We start from the raw sequence: 26,323 nt of genomic DNA on the forward strand, positions 1-26,323 counted from the left end.
AACAGAAGACCTGAGTATTAGAGGTGGCCCCTCTGGAGCAGCCTGGAGTCTCAGCTGGGAGCTGCTCCACGGAGACTTTATTTTTGGTAAACTAATACTCTGCAACCCTTTCCTGACCAACACACTTACTGCAGCTGCATTTTACCCATTTCTGTCTCCCCAGCTAGCTGTGAATATGACCTGAAATGGGGTCCGGGTCGGTCTTGGCCATTGCTGTCCCTCTGGGGTGGCTACAGTGCCGTGCGTGCAGGAGAGGTCACTCGCAGCTGGTTGAAGGAATGAAAAATATAAGTAGCTAAAAACCATTACACTTAAACTAGACCTCTCAATACAAAGTCTTTGTAATTCTCTCTCTCAGAATTTCTAAAAATTATTTCTAGAACTGGCAAGTTTTAACAAAATGTGCCATGTCACTCTTTACGAAAGTTTAAACAATGCTTCCAGAATGTGGTACAGATGTCATTATGAGCAGTGCCCTCCTGGCAAATGTGGCCTCTCTGTCCACAGCCACGGACATCTCCCCACACAGTGTACGTGCTTCCTTTACGTCTCCACACATGGCCTTACGCTAATTTTAAAACCTCACTGGATGACTGAACGGTCACTTCATTTGTATTTTCCAACCCTGTGACTGTAAGTGATCATCCTTCAAATCAACGCCTTTCGGAAAACCTCAGTAAAATTTTATAGGGAAAAATGTGAGGAGAAGATATAGTTTCCATTAGAGCCTTGCTTCAGGTTTACTGTTAGTTTTATAACTTAGGATGTTTTGAAATCCACAAGCAAGTGGGATATATGACCCAGAACCACTTACAGTGCGTTTTACAGCTCCGAGGCCAACCCTTTCACGCTACATAAGAGAGTACATTAACTGGTTTCTAGGCCATGCTCACAAACAAATCAAGAATAAGGTTGTGGGGCTTGGGTACCTTTCACACGTGGGAAGGTGTTTGTCATAAGAAGGGAGAGCTAAAGCCCAAGCGAATGGTAGCCTATTTCCCAAAAAAGAGAAAACGCAGTGATGCCATCCTTTACTAAAGAGATGTTCTTGTAAGAGTCCCTTCGGTTTAAAAACACTTTCTGTGACAGAGTCCAGTCAGAACAAGTTAAAGCAGGTACCAGGTACCACGTGTGGTGTGTTTGATTTGCTCAGTTCCAAAGCATACCTTGAAATCACTGAAATTCAACTAATTGCTCATCTTTTTACTCAAATACATCCAATTAGCCCGAAAAAGGAACTGATAGGCATAATTTTTTAAGCGAATAAAACATTTGGACAACAAAGCTAATTCAGTTTAAGCAAATATTAACTGAAGTATGTTTTCCCTCTGATAACCATGTTGAGACCCTATGGCAAGACTAATAAAACCTTTCATGAGAAAAATATTGCTGAGTTGTAATCTTCAAAATCTGATTCTTTTCTGAGGACCAGTTCGTCTCAAATAAAAAATTAATTAGTGAAGATAATCAGAATAATATTAAACTGAACACAAGGACTTAGTGCCATTCATTTAAATTACAAATAAAACTAGGAGGATGAGTAATTTTTATTCTATACTATGATTATACTAAGGAGAAGCTTTGGGATTACATTAAAGCGAAGTCAACACGAGTCTTTGGAGAAGTAAGCACCGTTGTTGGAGCACGGACCTGAAAAGCTCTGCGACAGCCTCATCGTCCCAGCCGTTTACACAGCTGCTGTGCGCTCCACGGCTCGCGTTTTCCAGAACCCCAAGTAGATACTAAATCCCTCCGAGCCCCTCCAGCGACCCTACCCACTGCTCACGACGGCACTGCCTTCCAACGACAGAGAGAAACGGCTACGAAGTGGAGTGTTAGGCATATGCTGGTTTCTCCCACATCTTTAGCTGAATGTCTCACCAGGCGAAAAAATATACAAAAAAGTTGCAAAGTACTCCACCTATTACAAGAATTATTATACAAATTATGTTCACCTAACAGATGGGAATATTCATTGCATGCCTATTGTTTATAAACACATTTTTAAGCAGAGAAAGTTTCCTGGCTCTTCATAAGAAAATATGATAAAAATCTCAGGACCATAGGCCACTGAAATATAGGACATGCTGCTCCGGTTTCGAACGAACACGGCAGGGAGTGTCTATAGCCAACGCATCACAGCACCATTCTGCTGGGCTAACACAATGCTTTCCAGGCTAGTTCATTATCAGGAAGAGCAAATGGAAGAAAAATGAACAAAGTCACAAAAAAACCAAGGGTTTGAATATCCATTTCTGCTAAGTAGAAGAACACCGGGGTTCTGAACTGCCCCTCAGCAGGGGCCCCAGGAGCAGCACCAGACCCTCCGGGAAGAAGCGTTAGGGCCATTTCAGCCCAGGACAATCGCTCTGACTGGCCCTTCTGGAGTGGACAGTGGGCGTCTGTAGTCTCCCGGGACTGGCCCCACATTCCTGCACTGGAGAATGCACCCCCGCCTGAGACTCGGTGAGGCAGACCCCAGACGCCCGCGGTCACTCATGCTGTGGACTCTGAGGTCTGGGGCTGGTGACACACAGAAGTGGGACTAAAGGAAACACATGGGGTGGTAGTGGTGGTGGGTGCTGCAGAGCCCTGGGCCAGGCAAGCAGTTTGCATGTCCTGTGCCAAGTGGGGCAGTGGCCCCAGCAGTGGCACCACAGTCTGGTGTCACCAGCATCAGGACCCTGGCTCAAATAAGAAGAAAAATGGCTCGCTGCACTAACCCTGTCATATGAAGTCCTTGTAGAAACTGACTGCCTGTCCTCTTGGAGGGGACTCTGATGGATGGCACTGAAGAGCAGGGGTGAGTGATACTGAGGTCCAACGAACAGACTCAATTTGACCCTCTTCTGCCCCATTTCAACAGCCCTCTGGACCTGCCTTTCATCTGAGCCACACCTGTGGCCACCACTTCCCCACAGCCTGGACGGGCTCCGTTCTGGGGCAGTGGACAGCACCTTTCCGCTGCCCCTTGCCTCATGCTCCTGGCTCCTGTCCCGAGGGTTCTCTGGCACCAGAATATGTACATGGTGCCCATGCCTGAGTGACCAGCCACAGGGCTGATGATGACTAGGGGCCAAAACCCAGCAACTGAGGAAGGGAGCGCGGAGATGAATCTTTCCTCCTCTCACCCTCCAGGCTAGACAGCTCTGAGACGCGCTTCACAAGGCTCCCTGAGTTCCCAGTGGGATTTAGCTAGAGCCGTCTGTGACGGCCGTCAGCTTGGCAATGTCCCTGTCTGGGTTGTGCACGGGCTGCTCCGCATCGCTCCTGCCTTTGCCCCCGCTGCTGAGAACGCACCCCAAGTAGGTGAGCTCATGCAAACCCGTGTCTCCAGCGCTGTGTTCAGAGAATCCCAGGTTCTTACGCATGACAGACCTGTCTGACGTGTTGTGGGCATTCTTCTGGTTTGTTATTTGCCTTTTCATTTGTGATGATTATTTGAGCATACACTGTAAAACTGGATATGTTCTTGGGATCTGTTCTTGGTGAATTTTTCCAATACTTTTTATACTTTGTCTTGGTATATTTATAGATCGTTAACTTTTGTTTTCTTATAATTTTTTAATTTAACTCTTAAGTGTATCTAAAACTTATTTTGGTGTTTGGTCTAAAATGAGGATCCGTTTTTCAATATTGTTTCCAAATAACTGATTTCTTTACCATTGGTTCTAATGCTCATTTGAGTTCATGTATTTTATGTATACAATGGTCTAGTTCAAACTCCCTTCTGGAATATTTATGTTTATACCACGAACATGTCAGTGAATTACTGAGGCATTCTAATATGTTCCTGGAAGGGGAAATTCCTCCCTATTATTTACCTTATGTCTTGAAATTCATTGGCATATTTTTCTGCTTACATTTCTAAATGAGCTCTGGAACCACCTCATGAATCAAGTTACACTAAAAAAATTGCATTGGGATTTTTATTGAAATCAGGCTAAACTTCTACCATAATTTCAAAGGAATTGACATTTATACAATGTTTAGATTTCCTATCTAGGATTCTCTTTTATATCAGTGATGTTTACTACTTTTCTTTATGAAGGTTCTACTCATTTCTTACGAAGGTGATCCCCAGATATTTAATAATTTTTATTGATATTGTGAATTTTTTTGTCTTCTTACAAGGCTTAAGGAAAAGTGTCTTTTCCCTTAACAATTCCTATTTTTTACTGTAATAAGAAAGAATAAACATCCATCAAATTTCTACTGTTATATTGTCATAGAGCTCGAACCCCAGAGACAGGCCACAGAGGAAAGTGGAAGAGTTTCAGCAGTGTGGAGTATCCAATTATTCTTCCTTTTTAACAATAGGTGTTGTGTCTAGCATTAGGAAATGCTTGGCTTGGACGTGTATACTTTGAATATAACTACAAAATATTTTTTATCCCCAAACAGAAAATAATTTAGAGTAAATGTTTCCTGGAGGAGAAACCAGAGAGCAACTGCCTGTGACCCCTACGCAGGCAGACGTGGCGGGAGGACCGGATGGCGTCGCTTCGCCAGCACAGAGCCCGTGCTGACGGGAGGATGCGAGCACCGATGGAGTAACACGGGTCCGAACCTTGCCAGGGCCTCTGTGCCCTTGGACCATCACACAAGCACCACAGAAAATGCTACTTTTTGTCAAAGTTGCAAAAGGTGAATTTCCATAACTTTCCCTTTTACAGGGTTAGCATGGTCCTAACTGACACCGCAGGTGGAGGGGTGGTAGGGATTCCTATCAGGCAGGAGACAGCTACCATTTTCACAAGGAGCCCGTGTTTTCAATGTGACACTTGGAACAGCCTCACAGAGGTTAATGCGTGACAGCTGAGCGTGCTCATTGGCAGTGAGGAGATGAAAGAGGAATCTGAAAAAACAGTGTGAGACTTTTAGTGAGGTTTTATATCATGAAAAAATGATAACAAAACGTGACGGGTCTTTGATAGCCCCTCTCAGCGTCTGAAGCCCTCATTGAGTGGAATACAGTTCATCATGTCGGCCCCAAACCATTCTGCTTCGGGAAAACCCATTTCTTCTTATCGAGTTTCCAGTGAAGTTGAAGAGAAGCACCTACTTATTTTAATGGCCTGTACGTGACACATCACTCCCTCCATACAACAACGCTCTGTCTCCTAGACCATCAGAGAGCATCGAACTAACAGGTACATTCGCTCATGCAAACAGCAATGCAAAAAGAGTTCCACCTCCTCCAATATTTTTAAGTTCACACCAAAATTGTTTTTACCGTAAGTTTAAGTAGTTGCATATATAAAATAATGGCATAGTGTATTTTTTTCAGGGTTTATAATATTCTTTTTTGTGTGTTTTTTTTTTTTTTATTGATTATGCTATTGCAGTTGTCCCATTTCCCCCCCTTCATTCCACTCCATCCTGCCCACCCCCTCCCTCCCACATTCCCCCCCTATAGTTCATGTCCATGGGTCATACATGTAAGTTCTTTGGCTTCTCCATTTCCTATACTATTCTTACCGTCCCCCTGTCTATTTTCTACCCACCATTTATGCTACTTATTTCCTGTACCTTTCCCCCCTCTCTCCCCCTCCCACTCCCCTGTTGCTAACCCTCCATGTGATCTCCATTTCTGTGGTTCTGTTCCTGTTCTAGTTGTTTGCTCAATTTGCTTTTGTTTTTGTTTTAGGTGTGGCATAGTGTATTTTTAACTTTTTAAAAGAAAACTGTTACACCACTGTTTTAAATATATCCAATGGAATCTACATAATACAGTGATTTTGATAACCACATTATTAATTTTTAAAAATGACCTCTGTATTCAATCCAACTTTCATACTGTTTCTTCTTACTCTTTGAACTTGAGCATTAAATATATTTACCGCACAGAAATTTATTCTAGTTTAACATATTTTTATGTCTTAAAGATACACACTGATATCCCATCATACTTCTCTGAAATAAAAATATACATATAGATGGCAATTTAAAGAGAATTTCCTTTGATCAAAAGATTCAAAGTGCTTTAAAAATTTCTTCTGAGTTATATGTTCATTGTTAATCAAAACACAATAAATGTATTACATATTTTGAAAAATAATGATTAAACATTAAAAACTTAGGAAATGTGTTTCTTAATGAGATGGAAGTGACTGATTTTTTTCAATTACTTTACATTTCATTATTCAGGAAGTTACTTCCTATTGAATGAACAGAACTGGACAGAAATGAACAACAAAAAGAAGAGAAAGCACTGGCCACACGTCCGCACGCAGGTCACTGGAATCTGATGGGTACGTGGGGAAACGAACAAGCAGAGAAGGGGCTGACCGCGGCCAGCGATCGCAGGGCACAGTGAAGCAACAAAACCAGACCTGGGCAGGGTGTGGGGTGATTTTTTTTTTTTTTCCAAACCTAACGACAGTGCCTTCCTCTTGGTTGTTGGAGAAAACCTAAAGCACTAACTTGCAGCAGTGCGTGCTCCTTCTGCGTCAAGATAGCGCACTGCTCTGCGGATGTGAAGAGAACTTTCCACCCCTCCGCCTTGAAATCTGACACTCAGGAGAACCTCAGGCTGAGGGTGCTTACTAGTGGAATATTCTCAACTTGTTTTAAATTTCAAACAAATCTTGGCTCTTCCAACTCTAATATATGTAAATATGAGCCAGGGAGCGTTTCGGGAGTGCGCTGCCTGATGAAACGTGGCACCCTCACCTGTGTGCTATTTCTCGAAGGGGCTGTCTTTGCTCAGCTCTCATTAAACATTCCCTGAGGCACAACATCCTCTTTGATGATAGTTGGGGAACAGAACGGAAAGGTGGTAACCAAAAGCTGGTACCCGCTCTTGCTGCCCACATGCACAGCACACCTAAATTCAGAAAATCCAAGATTGGTCAAAATATCCCATTTCTAGTGTCATACTTTGCAGTTACAAGAAACATGTTTAGGACTTCCAGTCAAGATGGAAGCACAGGCAGACACACTTGGCCTCCTCCCGCAACCATAGAAAGAATTACAACCAGACCTCAAAACTAGCAATACCCAGAACTGTCAGAAAATCCAGTGGTATGGAAGACCAACAACCAAGGATTTAAAGAAGCCACATTCATCCAGACGGGTGGGAGGGGCGAGGAGGTGGGACAGCGTGAAGTGGCAGGGGTGGTGGCAGAGGTGGAACAGATGGGAGGGATATCTTTGGGAGCAGTGATCCCAGCCCCAGGCCAGACCACAGAGCCCAGGGTTCCAGAGCAGGGAAGATAGATCCCCATTACCTCTGGCTGTAAACACCAGCGGGGGTTGGGGCAGCAGAAGAAACTGCCAGATTTTTGCCTCGAAAAGGGCCAGCACAGTCTTAGAACATGTGCAAACCTATGCATTCTGAGACTCAGCACCAGGGCAGAAGCTAGGAGGGCACCAGTTGCACACGGGAAGGGAGTGCAGTGCCTGGAAACCGGGCAAGCACTGGGCGAACCACCAGAAGCCAGGTGGCAGCACTGTCCCCTCCCAGAGCCATCCCCACACAGCCACGAAGTGGTGAAGTGGGTTCCCCACCCTGGCAATTACCTAAGCCTCTGCCCCACTCAATTTACAGGCACCCAAACCAATGATTTGGAACATAAGGAAGAGATAAACTTTCAAACAGAACAAAAAGAAAAAACGAGACATTCAAAAAAAATGAGGGTAGGCTGAGGAACCTCTGGGACATCTCCAAATTTGCCAACATCCGAATCATAGGGGTGCCAGGAGAACAGGAAGAGCAAGAAATTGAAAACTTATTTGAAAATAATAATGAAAGAAAACTTCCCTAATTTGGGAAAGGAAATAGACATACAAGTACAGGAAGCACTGAGGACCCCAAACAAATTGGACCCAAAGAGGACCACACCAAGCCACATCATAATTAAAATGCCAAAGGTTAAAGATAGAGAATCTTAAAAGCAGCAAGAGAAAAGCAGAGAGTTACCTACAAAGGAGTTCCCATAAGAGTGTCAGCAGATTTCTCAAAAGAAACTTTGCAGGCAAGAAGGGACTGGCAAGAAGTATTCAGAGTGATGAAAAGCAAGGACCTACCTACAACCAAGATTACTCTATCCAGCAAAACCACCATTTAGAATCAAAAGGCAGATAAAGAGCTTCCCAGATGAAACAAAACTAAAGGAGTTCATCATTACCAAGCATTTATTGTATGAAATGCTGAAGGCATTTATTCAAGAAAAAGATCAAAACCATGAGCATTAAAAAGGCAACAAATTCACAACTATCAGCAACTGAACCTTAAAATAAAAAAACAATCAGAATAGCAACAGAATCATAGATCTGGAGATCATTTGGAGGGTTATCAGCTGGGAGGGAGAAGGGAGAGAATGGGGTAAATGGTGCAGGGATTAAGAAGCATAATTGGTGGGTAGAAAAAAGGCAGAGGGGGGTTAAGAAGAGTATAGGAAATGGAGAGGCCAAAAAGCTTACACACATGACCCATGGACATGAACTACAGAGCGGGGAAGGATTGCTTGAGAGAAGGGGGGTATCAGGCAGAGGGGGGCAACAGGGGAAAAATTGGGACAACTTAATAGCATAATCAATAAAATATACTTAAAAAACAAAACCTGTTTAGAGGGAAAGGTAAGAAAGCTCTTCTGTGGATTGTCCAGAAGCCCAACGTTTTGTTTAAGCCCAATATTTTGAACTGTGTGTGTGCCCCGCACCCTAAGGTACAGTAGGGCAGGAAAACCCGGGCAGGGAGGTGGGCCCTCCCGTTGTGACATGGGAGCAGCGGCACGAGGAGCTGGGGAAGAAGACTCCTGGCAGGTGCCCACACATGGGAGTGCACTCAGGCAGCTCGGGTTCAGAGAACAAGCAAGTGGAAATGGAAGATCCCAAAGCAGCCCCTCGGCCACTTCCTACGGCCGTGGGCCTTGGCGTGAAGACCGCCACTGCAGATCATCCACTTACTGCTGTTTATTAGGACGAACAAACCGGATTGCTCAACAGTGTCATTGCTTTCATCCTGGGGCGCCAAACTGTCGTCATTTAATTTGGATGCGACCCTGAGGTAGGCTCTGTTACACCCATTTTACAGGTAGGGAAAGTGAGATCACTCCGGGTAGACAACTTGTCACAAAGTCACACAGGCAGTGAGCTGAACAGAAGTGTTTGAACTCAAGTCATCTGCTGTTAAAGCCCATGACTCACATAGGATTTTCATTTCCAAGTTCACTGTTTCTCTTTCTTACACGCCCCCTAACAAAGCAAGCCTGTAATGCCACATCACAGTAACACGTTGCCTAGGATTTGTTAATAGGTAGCTTGTGGCCCGGAAAATACGCTGTGTACACACATTCGAGCCTTTTCCAGCTCACAAGGCCACAAGTGAGGTGTGACCACCCCTCTGCAGATTCTGAAAGTGGGGTTCATGAGCACCCTGCCCGAAGTCAGCCATCATGCTGCCTGGTAGGGAGCTGGAATTCACACCCAGGTCTGCTCAATGTCAGCAAGCTCTTAAAACCATTTAATTGCTCCCAACAGCAGGCACTCCAACAGTAAAGCCCTAACAACGACAGAGGAGGCCGCGCAGGGTGGCGGACGGTGGACCGAGCACAGCAAAGGTGGCACTGAGGTGGGTACCAGAGAGCACTGAGGACCAGCGTGGCCACGCCTTTACCAAGGGGCAGTGTTGCCCAGGGCCTGCTTCTAGGGGACTGCAGAACCGGGTGGCTAGGCCTGCTGACTGGTCAGGAGGAGCTGGAAAGCACGTGTATGAAATACCTTAGCGCTGTGAAATGTTGGCAATCGATTAAGAAATCTATTCCGTGTGTATATCCATATACACACACATGCCACACTGCAGGCGGGCTGCATGTGCTTCACGGATCACCTCACTGGAGCCTCCGGGCCACAGAGTGAGCGGGGGGCCGTTACTCTACTTACAGTAGCCCCAGAAAGCCCCTCGTCTCTCACTCCATTTCAGCGAGAGCACGGCACTGCTGATTTGCACTGGTGGGGGCTTCCTGGACTTTTCGGGCAGTCACTAATTCTCCATCCTGCCCAGAACGGCAGCATCTGGTACAACAATCCTCACATACGAATGGAAGTTAAACAGATATGAACCTGGAAAGACTCCCCCCCGACCCGCCCGGGCTCACTGCTGCTGCTGCTGCTGCCTCCCCGGTGAGGCCGCGGCTCAGGCCCCATCTCTGTCCTTGCACTGGGTCTCACAGCATCATGCTCTCACTCCTGGACTCCAGTACCCAGCCCCTGGCGGGCAGGTGGGTTCTGCTGCTGAATGCAGACGCCCTCCGCATGCCCTCCCTGCCCTGGCTGCAGCTCTCCCATCCCAACTCTGTAAGCTCACTCAGGAGTCTCCCTGACTAGTTAAGGCTGCAGACGCTTCTGACCTAAACATCCTAAACAACTGGTGTGCTCCTCAGGTAGCAAGTAGCCCTACTGGGGTGGAGGGGCGGGCTGTTGCCAGGAGAAAGCAGATTTATCATTCTGTAGCTTTTTCGGTCTGGCCCTCTCGTGAACGCGCTTGGTTTCACAGTTATGATGACAGACCTCCTAGGTGTAAATGCAGCCTATGTCAGACTAGTAGACCCCTTTCCAAGGACGGGTTCAAATCTCTTCCTTTCAGTCCCAGGTGCACTAGAAATTCGATCCGATGTTTTCACCCCTGCGCTATCGTGGCCAACAAGGCAAACGTTCTGAACACATCGCCGGAAACGGAATCTTACTTTTAAGAATCACTTACTTATATTCGCTGGTGTAGGTGGTGAGCTCATTGTCGTTGTGTAGCCACTTGAACTCCAGAGGCCAGCTCCCCTCGGCGAGGCAGGTGAGAACAAGGCGGTTCCCTTCCAGGTGAACCTGCGGGAGGCCTGGCTCTGTTTTAAAATATGGCACAACGTCATCTGAAATATTAAAAAAAAAAAGGAGAAGAAAGAAAAAACTGAGTAAAGTGCACATGAAAATGGCATTCATCCAATCAAACAATCACTTGTTTAAATAGATCTAATTTTTAAAAGCAGCAATGATGGCTATTTGGCCCAATTAAGTAGCAAATAATGCTTGACCCCCTTGAAACATGCAGTACCCTAGATAATATTTCCAAAGGCTGAAGCACACTGATAGCACCATTTGAAAGCATGTGACAAGTTCATCTGGGCTATTTCCACTTATGATTAATACTTATCGAAGGGAAACACTGGGCAATCTCTGTGATAAGTAGGCATTCTATTCTCAAAGTAGCAAGAAAGGTCTACACCTGGGCTCTGGAAGAGAAATGTCCTCAGGTGACCTTCAGTTGCTTAAAGAAAAGTAATTAGGATAAGCAAAATTGACACACTCACAGGTGACACGAACCACACCAGCTGTCACCTCACTCACATGGCCTCTTTCAGGGACTCTCCATGGGTGACAGAACTGTAAACCTGTGTGTGTCTGTTCAAAGGACACTACACAGCAACAGGAATGAACTAACTATTGCTCACACTGTGCACAACCCGGGGGAACCTCACAGGGAGAAGTTCATCGCACATGCTTCCATCCAGAGGTTCGCAGAAGTGCAAAGCCCGGCGACACTGACCTGTAGTGTCAGAGGTAAGGAGGAGCATTACCCCTGGGGAGGGGGTGAGGGAGTGTCAGGGGACCAGGTTGGATCTACTTCTCTATGCGGTTACACAAGGAGTATGAATTTGTGAAAATTCATTGAAAACCATTCTATAAATAACCTGTACAATTTTTGTGTTATATGAGGCTTGTCCAGAAAGTATCCAGCCATGTCCTAAGAGACATTTTTTTGAAGAAGATACAACATACAAGAAACATTACACACAGGACAATGACACCTCAGTCCCCTTCAAAGTAGGCCCCTTGGGACCTCACGCAGTTCTCCCAATTGCCATCATCGTAGTTTCCTGAATCTCATCAACGGTCTGAAATCTTTTCCCTTTCAAAGGTGATTTTAACTTTGGGAAAAGCCAGAAAGAAGTCACAGGACCATAGCGGGGCTGAGTCACCTGGGTGATCTTACGTTTTGCCAAAAAACTCTGCATGAGACAGCGCATTGCTGTGATGAAGTTGCCAATCACCAGTTGCCCATAGCTGCAGCCTTCTGAGTCACCCCAGCGGTTTCCACGGCAGCGGGGGGTGTTCAAGCTGAACACAAATTGGGTACAGATTCGTTGCTCTGCTCACGCAGTTATTTTGCATGCAACGGCCACACAGCACACACACTCACTCACCGGTGTCTACCACCCCCACTGGCCAGTACAGTGAAGTTGTCATTGTTCACACAGGCACATTCCAGTCCACTCTCCTTGGCTTCCAGGTTACATTGATGTCACACAAACTCTTCTCATCACATTAACAATGATTCGACTTTTTCCATATAAACCTTGTATGCCTGTTATTTTTTAAAAACTATACAAACACAGGCCCCAACTTCCAGTTCTTGCCCATCAATAGTCAGCCACGTGGCTCTGATTTCGACGCATGGGGCCCTGTTTCCTCATCAGCAAAATGAACAGAAGCAGCCGACGGCTCGCTTTCCCGAGGAAACCCCGCCGCACACCTGCACTGTCTGCTCCTCCCCGCTCTCATCAACACTCTGCCACGCTGGCTTTTTAACTCTGCAGCCAGGCTACGCCCCGTTGCACCTCGGGGCCTTCCCTGTCCCCTTCCCACCTCGCTCTCTGCTCTGTACAGCTGACTCATTCTCATCCTTCCTGTTAACAAAGTTCCTCCCCACCAGCAAACAGACCCTGGTAAACTGACATTTATTTCAGTCAACACTTATCAGGTTTTGAAATTGAGGAGTTTCTGGATGAAGTGCACTGGGATGATACCTAAGGCCTTCCCAGCCCCCAGCACAATGCAAGGAACAAAGTAGATACTGAATGAATATTTGTTGAGTGAATACATATAAAAACAATAACACAAATAACAGTGGCAGCTATGTGCTGGAGACTGTTTTAAGTGCTTGGTATGAATTGCCTTATTTAATCCACACAAGCCCTATAAAGCTGATGCCATTATAACGGCCACTTTACCAAGGGGCGAAGGGCGGCACAGCAAGAGGCAGTACGTGCTCAAGGCTTCCCAGGCAGCAAGTGGTGCAAATCACGACTGAAGACCCACGGGATTTGTTCCAGAATCTACCAGTTCCATATAACTCTAAATGTCACAGGTTTCTCAGAAAAGGAAATTTCTTCTCAAGAACCTATAACTTAACTACAAATTTTTGATAAACTTGTGGAATTACTTACCTGAATGGACTTTTAAATTAAATTACTGTATCTTTTTAACAAATTAAGCATCAAGTAGGACAGGAACAGTGTTACAATTAGGACTATTTCTACCTTAAACTGCCGTGCATATAGCTGGTTCCTTCTGTGTGGACGATACAAAGTTTCAACATAGGGTTTATCTTGCCTTCGGGTCCCCTGCTGCCATGTTGACGGAGCTATATTGCCACTCTCACTAGTGTTCACTCGGGTAAATGAAGGTCAGACTACATCTGCGGGTGCAAGCGCCTGTGCTCAGTGACAAGCACGCACTGGCTAGGAGCTGAAGTTCAGTGGGGTCCAGGCCTCAGAGCCCAGCACGTGCCCCGCCCTGGAGCGGGGAGCCACCCAGGAAAGCGAGCAGCCTGCTGTGCAGGCGGAGGGGTGGACGGCAGCAGGTGAGCCAGGCCCAGCCCTGCAGGAAGGGCAAGCACACACCCTGCTTTCCACGGCATCCCTGCTGGTTTTCAGGATTCACAGTGTTCTCGTGTGAACAGTAAATTGCACGACCACCCTATTTACAGGCCGTCATCGGCAGCGCCACCGTCACCACCACAAAGAAGGTGACGATTGGCTAATTGCTTCCGAAGGGCAGCAGAAAGCCTTTGAAGCAGCTGTTGTGAAAAGCTCATCTGGCCACAGTGTGGGGAAGGAGTCAAGAGGGACCCGAGCGGTGGGAGCAGACCAGTCGGGAGGCCACCGCAGTGACCCAGGCAAACGCTCCAAAAGGGGACATGGGTTGGAGCAAGGGTGTAGTATGAATGTGGTGATGGAGAGGAACAGATGGTTTCAACACAATACTTCAGTGGCAAAAAAAAGACTGTGATGGACTGACTACGGGGGCGAGGGAGAACGGGGTGTCAAGGAGGATTCTGAGATCTCTGACACAATGTTCCATTCCATAAACACACTGGTTCTGCAACCAGCATTGGAAATAAATGAGAATGAGGCAGGTGCTGTCCCAGCAGAGGTCACAGTCTAGGTCTGTGACAGGTGCGGTGAGGTGCTAGGCACGGTGGCGGAAACGTGGAACTGAAAGGCAGGAGGAGAAGGAGAATGTGACCCTTGTCCTGGTCCAAGAGGGCCACCTGCTCCTGCTGCACCCCGAGTGCGGTTGAAGGTTTTGATTGTCAACAGTGTGTCCGGTTTCCCTGTTTGCTCCACTCTCGCCACCCGAGCAGCCTGACGAGGCTGAGCTGCAATGGCTGCAGCTTTGACCCTTGGGGCTGACTGAGCGCCGCACTTTATTAATGCGCTGCCATTGCCACTACATTTAACAACCGGAAAAGAAGTGTCACTTTACATGGTTCCAGTGCCCTGCAAGAGTAAGTCATACGAAATATATCTTTTTGAAAGAAAAATGCTTTAAGATAGACATTCAGGAATTTGAATTTGGCTTCCCAATTGACAGAGTATCACTGATTTAATATATGCTATGATGGTTTCGAGTGTAAACAATACTCTAAATCATTTTTTCATACACTTCACAGTTTACCGAGCATGCTTACACCACACGGAAACCACGTTGGGCGCCGTGGGCCAGGAGGAGAAGAGATCTTCATAGAGGGTAGTTTCAGGTAGCGGCAAGCAAATAGCTTACGAGGCAAGTGAGTGTGGAATCACGTTTAGCACAGGGGCTAACATTTGTATTAGGAAGAAGGGCAGGCAAACCTGTCGATGCTCTGGAATCTTACGTGTCTACGTTAAAATATTTGAGGAATTAGCCCTGGCTGGTGCGGCTCAGTGGATTGAGCGCTGGCCTGTGAACCAAAGGGTTGCAGGTTTGATTTCCAGTCAGGGCACATGCCTGGGTTGAGGTCCAGGTCCCCAGTAAGGGACACATGAAAGGCAACCACACACTGATGTTTCTCTCCCTCTCCTTCTGCCTCCCTTCCCCTCTCTAAAAATAAATAAATACAATGTTTAAAAAAAATACTTGAGGTATTAATCTCAAGTATTTGAACATAGATTAGACAATGTGCAGAATAGCCCAGTTCTCTCAGAGCCCAGCACTGTTTACCACTGAGACACACAAAGTAGGTCACGAAATTAAAAGAGACGTAAATGTAACAAAACACAAAAGCTTTGGAGAGAGAGACAAAAGGACTAGTATTTAGCACTTCAAAAGCCTGTGATCTTTATACGCCTTAAACAGAACAGAAAAAGTCAGAAAAGGTTCATAAAGACAAACATGCCTGAGCCACCTCTGAGATAAGATGACCAAACTGTGACCTGGGAAAAAGCCAGGGGGGTCCACCCGATACTCTTTTGGGGGGGGGGGAAGGTGTGTGTGTGTGTGTGTGCGTGTGTGTGTGTGTGTTCCCCAATCATAACTAAAAAGATCTCACCTTCCTCAGGAAAAAAGGAGCAGGATGAAGATGAAATATGCTTCTGTATTCTTACAATGCACATTACAAGACCCTAGAATGAATTACTCAGGAAAACTGAAATTTCCATTTTCCCATATTTTAAATGGGACATAAATCACTTACGAAAGAAAGAGGCTTGTCTGTCTGGATAACACATTTTTAAGGTCCATCCAGAGGAGAGGGATGGACTTAATGTTCTCTCAAGACAACATCATAATTTTATGATGTGGAAGTCACTTCCCTAAATGGACTTTTAAGGTTTTCGGACATAGGGTGAATGCACTTGACTTTCCTGTGCAACGTGAAGGTAGCCTGTGCTCATCTAGAAAGGAGCCACGACCCGTTCGCCTCACTGAGAACCACGGCCTGGGAAGCTGGGGGTAAGCAGCAGCTGGGAGGCGGGGCCACGTCTGTGGGTCCTGGCTTCCTACCACCAGGAGGGCACACTGCCAGGGGGTTCTCTATCTGCTCAAAACGGAAAATGGAGGATCTACCACCAGAAACTCGGTCATGGCAGAAGGGATAGGAATCAACTACTAGGCGCCATGAAAGTCAAAGTCAAACTCAACCCGTTCTTGTGACTCTGGCAACAGGAGCACCCCACCTGGGCCAGCCGGTACCTGTTCACTGACTTCCCCATTCTCCTCCATTTCAAAAACAATCATAAATAGAGAAAAAGTAATCCATTGCCACCAAGCAGAGGACTCCACCAGACCACCAACAGGGGGGTCTCAGACAGAGGAACTGTCCCTGCTCTGGACTGGTGATGAAATTTAGCAGGCCCGTCCAGTGGGGGGTCCCGGCAAGGGGCATGCGGGAATAGCAGCCTGAACTCAGCCATCAGCTGGAGCGGGACACTCTATGACTGAACTCTGCTTTCAACAGCCGAATTTCCCAGGGCGACTAATCTTTTGGTTTAAACCACTAATCTTCCTTTCAAAACTTCTTTTATATCAAATTCAAACATTTTCAAGCTTATGAATTTGCCACTAATGGAAAGCTTCATTTTTCAAATCCCAGGGAGGAACAAAAGCACAGAGCATAATGTATCGTTTGTGAACACCTCTTCTGAAAAACACGGGCAGAGGCTCCTCTTGTGAACACAGCCATTCGAGTTTCCGCTGCTGGCAGGTCGTTATGCACACCTGTTGAAGCCAGGAATTTAATCTCCCGGCGTGTGCTGCCCTTCCAGAGTGGTAATATTAATCTTTTCAGGGAAAACAGTTGTACATTTCAAATGTATTTGAGATAAAATTTAAATGTGTGACGATATGTTCTACAGTTACGTATGCAAATACTAGCACAGATGCTAACATCTATATCAGGAAGGAGGATGGGCAAACGTGTCGATGCTCTAGAATCTTAAGTGTCTACGTTAAAATCACCACCTCCAGTATTTTAACGTAGATTAGCCAATATGCAGATGAGCCCAGTTTTCTCTTGAGCCCAGCACATTTACTACTGAAATGCACACAGTAGGTCCCCTGGCCCGTGAAGGTCACAGTCAACGCACTAGGATGATCCTGTGAGGTGGCTGGCTTGAAACGAAGTCCTCTGTGTGCTCCAGGAAGGTTGGTTGAAGCTGCGCTCTCTCTACCCACTTACACGGACCCTTTGGTGGCCCAAGTGGGGAGGGGGAGGAGGCTCCACCCTCACAGCTAATTCTGAGGCTGCATTCTCTTAGCTTATCCGTGGAAATTTTTTCCACGGATAAACCTCTAAATGCAGTAGGATGCACCGTCGTACTTTGTGGATCTGAACAAAGCAGCCAACTTCCCTGTACATCGCTTTACCTTCCCACTTCGGCCTTACGAGAATGGCTGCGTGCCGGGGACTTCAGGGTGGGAGGTAGTTACAACTGAGCGGATACATACATATGACTTCAAGCATAATAAAAACTAATCAAGCTATTACAACTACAAAGTGTAATAGGGTTTTCCGTGCTGTCCCACTCGCTGAAGCCCTCCGACGGCATGACTGGGAGAGTAATGGAAAGTCAGGGCAGCTCTCCCCACCAGCCTGTCTGCCCAGCAGCCAGGAGGCCCTCACCACTTTCTCAGTGTTTGCGGAGTGTTGCCAGGACAGGAGGCTCACAACGAGGCCCACGGGCCCTCCTGCTCCTCAGTCACAATGGCACTGCACCTTCCCTCAAGCACTCGCTGAGTGTCCTGGCTGGTCGGCACTGGGACGCTGCTCTCTGGCCCTGAGGAACCACAGACCAGGAAGCAAGGGACTGGTCAACAACCCAAGGGCAGTGCCAGGAGGTGACAGGACAGAGGCATGAAGCCGTTATCTGACAGGGCCCTCAATGGAGGTCATGGCCGTGGGCCTCCGTGGCTGAGGCAGAGCCAGGGCAGCAGCTAAAGGTGCACCAGTGCCTGGGGAGCCTGGGGAGCCAGGGCCACCAGACAGATCTGGCTTTACAGGCAGAGGCTCTGAGGTCCCCCAGGAAGATCAGGGCTCAGGGACACCTTAGTGCTGCTTCGGCTCCACAGCAGCTCTCAAAGGCTTTGGAAGGCCCCTTCAGGACAAAGGCCCCATCCTTTGAGACAACAGGGAATGTGTTTAGACAAACACACTCCTCCATCCCCACTAAGGAGTGGGCATGCGCGAGCCCATCTGTGTGCATGTGGGTACTGAGAAGGGGGAGCAGCACTGCAGGAACACCCTGGCACCCTGAGGCCTCTGAGGATGAGGAATGGCCTGGCGGGGCAGAGTTTGGGGAGCCAGGGGCCAGGACTCACGAGCACACACCCTGTGGCCAGTAAAAGGCAGGCTGCTGTCTCTGCCCCACTGTTTCCTGGAGCGTACCATGATGAGAACGGAGAGAGCAGACCAAAGCTTGCCTCGCACATTCCTGGATCTCCCTCTCAAGTCATCATTTGTGTGGGATTTTCTCTGAGTGCAGTAGTTCATCTGCAGTGTTTCCTTGGTGTCTGGGTCTGTGCGTGTGAAAAGAGACGAAGCTGGAGGGGGCCGGAGGTTCCATTAAACAGCCCTGGGAAGAGCGTTCCCCGCGCATTCAGTCGGGGACTGCGCGCTGGTTGTCTCTGTCTCCTCTGAAATCAATGCGAATTAACAGCGTATTTAAGGGAACTCATGGGGTGAGCCTACCCTGCCAGCGTTTGCCCCTAGGAAACCATTCAAGTTCCCAGGGACGTTGCTCTGCAGTGAGGCTGACGGCAGGAACCAGAATGGCTGTATTTATGCACTGGTTCGCTCCTGCCCTGTGCTAATCTGCTTCAGCATATAAATTAATACAAAGAGGCAATGGGATAAAAGCAACTCCCCTATTCCTCCAAACTGAAATAAGCTTCCAGTCCTCCAATATTTTATTTCAAACTAGAATGGCACTAAATTGTCATTTCTATGGTTTGTAGTGAAAAAGTATGACCAACCAAAATAAAAGGAGGGTTATCAGAAATAACCGATATTTTTCTTAAATATGGTTCAATATTTCTTTCAAATTATTCTTTCAAATACTCCCAAAAACTCAACTCAGATTAAATTAAAGGCCAAAAAGTCCAAGAAAAGAAGCGCAAGTGTGACCAGCCTTTTCCCTGCTGAGATGCTTATTGGGGAGTTTGTGTCACACATGCACAGAGTAAGGGACAGGGACTCCAACGATGAAGGTTTCGTTTTAGGCCAAAAAGATGACATTTGAAAAAACACTTCTTAAGGATATCTAAGTTCACATAGACAGGCCCACTGATTTCAGCGAAGTTACAAACCGTGGTGGTTTCTCAGAAGTGTCGGACCTGACAGCAGCAGAGTAGGGGCCTGGGTTCACGGCCCCTCCCTGCCCTACCCACAGGAGCAGTGTGGGCCTGGGGAGCTCGGCCCCCTGTGTTCAGCTCTGTCCCAGCCAGCCACTGCTTCCGGAGCAGCTCCTTCTAGAGCAGCGCTGCTCAGGCTACTGGTCTTAGGACCCCTTGACAACTTTTGAAGGAATTATCAATGACCCCAAATTTCTTGCTTGTGAGTTGTATCTTTCACTACTATATTAGAAAGTTAAACTGAGAAACCTTAAAATATTTCATTCATTTAAAAATAACATTAAAGTTACTGCATATTATAATGAGAGACATATTTCAGAAAAATAACTGCTTTATTCCCCCCCAAATACATTGAACAGAATGGCATTGCTTTACTTTTTTTTTTCTTCCCAAGTGTCTTTATACTGCCTGGCTTAACAAAAGACAACTAGATTCCCACACAGGCTTTTGCATTTAATCTCTCGCAACTGTGCTGTTTTGATTGAAGGATATGAAATAATCCAGCCTCCTACAGACATGTAGGTGGAAAAAGGAGGTGTATTTTAATATCCTTTTCAGATAATTGCGAATACTCTTGAAACTGCACTAAAACTGAACGAGCGGTAGCTTCATGAAGACTGATTGCAATGTGGGGTCTGAAACTCTGTCAGTGAGACCTGGGCGCTTTCTGTGGTAAAATCCTTAGCCGGTCTCGCATTTTGAATGGGCCGTCTACACAGGATGCCTTTGTCAGTTCCCCCAGGCGTCGACACGTCTCAGGTACCCCAGGACCCCTCCCCCAGGTAGTCGCACTGCCGCCTGTCTCCTCTCTTCGGGGAAGTCCTCAGAGAATGGGCGCTGTCCAGCTCGTGGCGGCACAGTGAGGATTTCCAAAATTCTAATTTTTACTTAAGAGTTCAATTTTTATTAGTAGTAACAAATGCTGCCAATTGTTCTTGGTCATGCAACATTATTTTAATCATTTTCAAGAAAATGCTACCAAATACCCAACTCTGAATAGCCATGTTTGCCCGTGAACTGCAGTGAAAATGGTACCATGAAAAAAGCAGCTAGTCAGTCACCTCGCAACTCAGTCTCACAAGGGCTTGGCCTTGGGACGGGTGTCTCACTTAAGCATGCAATAGAACAGTTGTACGTGATGCGCATTTTCAATACAGAATATTAAAAAGGCATGCATTAGAGTCAACCTTTAGCAAAATTAATTATTTTTACTAAAGGATATTCACAGGAATTGGAATTAGAGTAACTGCAGTGTATGGGGGGGAAGACCACACCGACCAGCAGACTTCGGCGTCGTGGCCAGTGACACACCTGCGGGGGCCCAGGAGTTTTCTTGTGATTGCTTGTAACACAGGGAAAAAGCAAACAGATTCTTAGTCTTATTATAAAATACATTTGACCTCTTGGACCCCCCGAAAGGGTCTCAGTTTCAAGAACTAAGAGATCCTCGCAACACCGTTTGAGAACTGCCACCCTAGAGAGTTGTCAGAGGACTGAGTCAGCAAGCGCATTCAAAGCGCATTCAAAGTGCTTAGCACAGTCCCTGGTCCTGAAGCTCTCGAGACACACTAGCTTCTACTAAAACATGGCGCCATGGAATAAAACCACCTCTTCCTGCTGAATGTTGAACCTTGAACTTCATTCAAAACATCTACCTTCTAAATAACACACATAAATCAGCTTCCATGTAAACTTTTAAGCCAAAGAAGTCCAATTTTTTTAAGTGTTCATATTTTCAAATATTTTGGAATTCCAGAGAAGTCTAAATATTGATTTAATTATTTGTTCTTTCATTCAACAAATACTTGTTGAAAAAAACAATAAAAGTCACATCTGTATGTCATTTATATTCTAGTTAAGAGAGATAAATAGTAAACAAATAAGGAAAATATATAGTTCAGTCAATTCTGCTAAAGTTCTTATTTCTTCTACTCCAATGATGACATTTGTTGTTGATAAGTAGAAAGATGATATTGGTATACTATGAAAGCAGTATGATTTATACATGATTTCCCCAGCATAGTAACGTTATGATGTAATCGACGACAATATTTATTATTTATTAAAAAGCAAGCCTGAAAACTAAAAGGAAACAATTAGTAACAACAGCAAAGTTGGGGTGCGCCCTCCTGAGCCCCGGGCGAGGAGGGCCCGGGCTGGGGCTCTGAGCACACTTCTCCCCTGGCGTGTACCTGGAGGAGACCTGTAAGTGCAGGTAAGCGCTCTCGGAAGGCTTCCTCCTTTTATCTAAATACTCAGTCAAGAAGAAGGTTACTAGGAGTATTATTTTTCATTAGTGCCCTGCATGCAGAATTTTATACATTTTGGGTGGTCGGCCCCAACACTAGTTTTCCCATAAGTTCTGTTATTTTAGTGTATGAAGCTTTTCAGGGACACATATATGTGTCCTTAAAAGATAACTCTATTATCCCAAGCGAAAAAGAAATATTAAAAAGTGTGGCACTGTTTTACTTTTTTTCAAATTTCTTCAATGTCTGGCTTAATAAAAGACAATTTTTTAGAGTGTTCATATTTTCAATTATTTCAGAATTTCAGAGAAGTCTAAATATTGACTTAATTATTTGTTACCAATAGATTCTCATCTATGCGTTTGCATTTAAGGTCTTGCGATTAGTGTTCCAGAACTAAAAACAAACCCCAGCACATTCGAAGGAACTGAATTCGTACAGACTGTATCCTCTGACCATAAGGGAATCAAACTAGAAATCAGTAACAAAAAGACAATAGAAACAACTTCAAACACCCATAAACAATGTTTTAAACACTCCATGAGTCAAAGAGAAAGTCTGAAGGAAATTAAAAACCACCCAGAACTGAATGCAAGTGAAGCCACACCATGTCCAGATCCGCGGGACAGAGCTAACGCAGTGCTGAGAGGCAAGTGTAGGTACTAACACTTAGATTAGACAAGAGGAAAAACCTCCGTCAACAACCGAACTTCCTACCTAAAAAAAATTAGAAAGTCAGGATTAAAATAAACCCAAAGCAAGCTGAAGGAAAATAGTAATAATAAAGCAGAATCGATAACACTGAAAAAAGAGAAATACAGAAAATCAATGGATCAGAGGCTTATTCCTCAAGGAAAAAGTACAACTGACAGAACTCTAGCAATATCAAAAAAAGTAGACAATCTAAATAGTCCTAAATTCAGTAAAGAAATTAAATTTGTAATTAAAATCTGAAAAAGCCCTGACTGGGGTGGCTCAGTTGGTTGAGCATCATCTTGCAGGTGAAAAGTCGCTGGTTCGATTCCCAGGGCACGTGCCTGGGTCGCAGACTCAGTCCCCAGTCGGGGTTCATACAAGAGGCAACTTTCTGATGTTTCTCTCTCACATGGATGTTTCTCTCCCTCTCTTTCTCTCTGCTCTCCCCTTTCTCTAAAGATAAATGAAATCTTAAAAAAATAAATAAATAAATAAAAGCTCCTGAAAGAAAAATCTCCAGACCTAAATTATTTCATTGGAGAATTTTATCAAACATAGAATTCACATCGATTTTACACAATTTAAAAAAGAAATGGAAAAAAATAAACATTTCCCAACTCATTTTTGAGCCTAGTTTTATCATGAAGAAATCTTGTAAAAATATTACAAAAAAGTCAATTATTTTCTTCAAAATAGTCATGTTCCAAACAAGCAGAATTATACAAAGTTGAGCTGACTACTCTCAGAGTCACTGAGGTCCCCGAGTAAATCACAACTTGAGAAAGAGGCGGCTGACCTGTGGTCAGGCTCTTCTGCAGCTCCTGCGGTCCCCTGGCCTGAGGGGAGGGTGGAACAAGGGGATGGTCTCCCGCCCAGGCTGTTTCCTCTGCTCTAGAAGGAGGGGGCAGGGGCAGGGGCAGCAACGGCAGGGTGGAAATGAGAAGGCAAGTGCCCCTTTGCAAAGCCCCAAGGTGCTGCGGAGAGAAGCCTCACTTCATTACGGATCTTCTTAGTGTCCAGAAATAAGCCTTAGATGAGTAAGAATCTTTAAAACAGCACCGGAGCACTGGCTGTGGTCACAGATGCTGAACCAACCGGAATACTGCTCCCAACAGTGAGGCAGGCAGGTCTCTCTGGCACCCCCTTTAAGTTCCAGCTGCAACGGAACAAGGTTTTTACAGATGAGTTATCTTCTCCCAGGTACCTGTCTCGAGGCCCCACCCCTGTAAGCCTGGTGGGGAGGAGCACGGAGGGCACAGGCTCCAGATCACTCACCTCCATTACCCCCTTTTCACCTTCACCCCAAGGATATTCATAAACGATACAGTAAAAACCCTACACCCACCCCCCGAGTGCTTCAGAACCACGCAGCAAACACATCCTTTCAAATGGTGAGATGAAATGTTTAAGGCGGCAATCTAAGCAGTTTCTGGAGCTGGGATTTAGCCAGTTCCTCTTGTTGAAAGCCGTGACATTTACCCAGACGGGGCCCCGCAGCAGGAGTCTGCAAGCGCCATCGGCCTGCTGTGCCTTGTACAAGGCAGGGCAGAGTGTCTGCAACACTCGGAAAGGCAACAGAACGCGGAGATAAGCAGACAGAGGGTGAGATCCAGCCCAGGGACAAATAAACAAGGAACCTTCACTGGGCAGGATTCATCAGCAGCAAGACACAAACGGCATCATTAAAATGTCACCAGAATGACCAGGAGGCAGAGAGAGAGAAAAGGGCAGTGAGTGGGTTGGAATCGCCTGGACTGTGAAAGGTCTCGAAACAGAAGGTGGTTTCGCAAACGTGCAGGCTGGAAACGCGAAGGCTCCTCATTTTGCCAGGATTCTGTTATTATGAAACGTTTGAATGTAAGAGGGGGTGGCAATTATGTTTTTAAATGGTGTGTAATATTTTTACGAGAGATAGCTGACATTTTATAGTCAGACATCATTTCGATTTCAAACTGCTGGGTGATTCTTATAATGACTTGAGGACTCAGAGGAAATAAAGTGTCAGCAGGTGGTCAGTCAAACACTAAGAAGTCCCTCGCTCCACAGGCAGTAATCCGGCTGAAATACTTCCTCCATGACTTCCAAAAATAGAGCAGAAAGTGATACACAGGCCTGTGCAGTTTCAGAACTGTCATTTCCACTAACGGCAAAAATATATTCATTAATTTCTACATAGAACCACCGACAGCCTTGTTTATAATGTGTATAGGGTCTCTAAGAAAAGTAGCTTTGGGGGGAATTTAGGTAAATCGGTGCCTCTCAAACTTTGGACCCTATTCCGGGCTGATCCTGGTATGCCTACAAAAGTTTGAGAATCACCAAGTTAAAGATTTTCCTCTCTTTGGACAAATTTTGTGAACATTTAAAAAATGAGTTCAAGTGTGAAATATAAAAACAGTAATATATATACACACTAGTATGTGCGTGCACACGCACCCCCCCACATACTTGCATGCACTCACATGCACACACGCACACACAGACGTGCACACCCCCCAAATGACGCAAAGATCACGGTGGCTCCCAGTGGCTTTTCCCCATCGTGACCGGCGATGCTCTTGCACCCATCGGCGCACAGAAGACCCAATGCTAATTTTACCACGAAGCACACCTCAAAGGCACTCGCAGCCTGTCCTTCCAGAGGAGGAGGCACAGCCGTCGCTGTGATTTGTTTTTCTGAAAGTCAGGATGGGCAGCCAGCGAGAAATGCTTCTCGAACTTCGCGACTTCCACAACGTACCCAATGCCAAGCCTCTGGGCAGATGCGTACGTCCAGAGAGGAACTAACAACAGCAAGGCCTCCCCTGGGCGGCCGTGATCCTCCCCACGTCCACCAGATAAAAGCACTGAATGAGCGGCTCGGCCCTGCTGTACCCTGCAGACCCAGATCAGTTTAAAAGGGTCTGCTGGGAGGTTTCAAAAAGCGAGGTCCTGGCACGCAGGGTCGTGCTGCTGCCAAAGGCAAAGGGTAATCTGTACAGCAACTGCATCTGCAACATAAAACTCTGAAGGCCAAGGGCAACACTTTCAATTACCGATAATGTGATCTAAACTGCCTCCCACAGAATAGAACAACCCTGAAGTCCAAATGTTAAAACACAGAGACCCACCTATAAAAAAATAACCAAATGCAATTAAAGAATCGCTACAATAGAAACAGTGGCTCTTAACTTTGGATGCATATGAGAATCTCCTGGGGAGTTTTTGTAAAAACGCTGACACCCCGGCCGCACCCCGGCCGTCTGGGAGTGAGAGGCTCGGGCATCCGTACTCTTGGAGTCGCCCTCATGGTCTCAGTGTGCGGGAAAGACGGAGAGCCCCTGGGAGGGACTGAAGGAAACCGCACTCAGTGATCTGGAACTAGCAATCTTCCCCAAAGTATGTTTAGAATTTTGATTTTTATTGATAGAACTGTGTTGCATAAAGCAAGAAATTACTGTGATTTCATGATTTAAAATTTATTAGCATTCATTTTTGACACTAGACAGAATATTTTAAATTGTCCACTCACTTTTTGGAATACTTTATTTTATTAAAGTTGTGTGATTTAAAAATAGTCTTTGTTCTACAGTTTCATTCTCCCATTTACCCAGAACCTGTGCTCGCCATCAGTCCTTTGTCTATAACACGCTTAACCACACTTCACCCGAAACAATGGCGAAGGAAAGAAGGAAAGAAGGCCAAACCTATTTCTTCACTTCACACCAATTAGAATTCCAGAAAGACTGTTTGTGTTCCTACTTCAAATCCATGAAAATTCAACTTCTGCCCAGGAGTACCCATCGCAGGTGGAGAACCGCACAGGCACCCTCACAGGTCTCACGCACGGTGCGGAGCTACCTGTGGCAAGCCACGCGTTTCCACTTTCGTTTTCGATGCTATGAACCCGCGCACAGTCTGCCCTGGGACTACTTCGATGCCAACGTGAAAACAGAGTCCCCACTCGCCGTCACCTCTGTGTGTCTGCTGACCCGGCACTAGCTCGCTAGCTC

At 45.9% G+C, this 26,323-nt stretch overlaps 1 protein-coding gene across 1 annotated transcript in view; it reads right to left on the reverse strand.

The window, feature by feature from the left end:
• The window catches only part of SDK1 (sidekick cell adhesion molecule 1), a 576,882-nt gene that overhangs the window by 339,989 nt on the left and 210,570 nt on the right, over window positions 1–26,323 (reverse strand). The window contains exon 2 of the mRNA XM_053926257.2: window positions 10,709–10,868. Coding sequence (XP_053782232.1) covers window positions 10,709–10,868 — 160 coding nt within the window. The remainder of the gene's footprint in view (window positions 1–10,708; window positions 10,869–26,323) is intronic.

The sequence above is a fragment of the Desmodus rotundus genome, chromosome 6 (assembly GCF_022682495.2).
Source record: "Desmodus rotundus isolate HL8 chromosome 6, HLdesRot8A.1, whole genome shotgun sequence".
Taxonomy (NCBI): domain Eukaryota; kingdom Metazoa; phylum Chordata; class Mammalia; order Chiroptera; family Phyllostomidae; genus Desmodus; species Desmodus rotundus.